This window comes from Eimeria mitis, genomic scaffold, assembly GCF_000499745.2.
Source record: "Eimeria mitis Houghton genomic scaffold, Emh_scaff281, whole genome shotgun sequence".
NCBI classification, from domain to species: Eukaryota; Apicomplexa; class Conoidasida; order Eucoccidiorida; family Eimeriidae; genus Eimeria; species Eimeria mitis.
The window spans coordinates 16,031-16,916 of record NW_013571149.1 but is presented as its reverse complement, the minus strand read 5'-3'; the positions used below and the strand labels follow the sequence as shown (position 1 = coordinate 16,916).

The following is an 886-nucleotide window of genomic DNA, read 5'->3' as shown; positions in this document are numbered from 1 at the left end:
CTGCTGCTGCTGCTGCTGCTGCTGCTGCTGTTGCTGCTGCTGCTGCTGTTGCTGCTGCTGCTGCTGCTTGCCCTTGAAGTATCGGAAGACGAATGTGTTTCGTTTGTTTTTTGTCTTTGCGTAATAATTATGATTTTAAAACAAAAACTAAAAAGAATAAAAAAACTAAATATTATATATATCATTATAAATATATTTCTATTCTTTTTTTATTTATATTATGGGGTGCACAGAAAGCTATTGAGGGACCTCTCTGGTGTAATTATGACTTTAAAAAAAAAACTAAAAAAAAGAATAGAAGTATATTTATAATAATAAATATAATATTTAATAATTTTTATTCTTTTTATTTATATTATGTGTTTTACAGAAAGCTATTGAGGGATCTCTCTGGTGTAATTATGATTTAAAACAAAAACAAAAAAGAATAAAAAATATTAAATATTATATATATTAATATAAATATATTTCTTTTTTATTTATATTATGTGTTTTACAGAAAGCTATTGAGGGATCTCTCTGGTGTAGAGCTTCTCTCCTGGCCTCTGCCGTATGATGAAGACCTTCATCGTCACGAAGCTTTCACTGACACGAAATATACGGGGTGAGGGTTGGGTGTGAGCTGGGGTGTATAGGCACCTCGGTGCTGCGGTGTATGTACACCTGAATTTGTTGCTGTGTCTGTATTAAACACGCCAAAGTTCAGGTGTATGTACACCTCAACTCTACAGAATTATTTCGTGCAGCTTCAGAGCTTGCTGCTGCTGCGTGTAAATACTTTTTTTTTTTTTTGGCTTTTTTTGTTTTTTTTGTTTTTGTTTTTTAGAGGCGCACAGAGATGGAATCTCCTTAGGAAGCGCGTCATTCAACATGTAGGCCACGTATC

At 33.7% G+C, this 886-nt stretch overlaps 1 protein-coding gene across 1 annotated transcript in view; it reads right to left on the bottom strand.

Moving 5' to 3' along the window:
- Nucleotides 1-503: 503 nt before the first annotated feature.
- The window catches only part of EMH_0006680 (uncharacterized protein), a gene marked incomplete at both ends in the record, with an annotated part of 783 nt that continues 400 nt past the window's right edge, over nt 504-886 (bottom strand). Inside the window, 2 exons of the mRNA XM_013497633.1 lie at nt 504-585; nt 835-886. Coding sequence (XP_013353087.1) covers nt 504-585; nt 835-886 — 134 coding nt within the window. The remainder of the gene's footprint in view (nt 586-834) is intronic.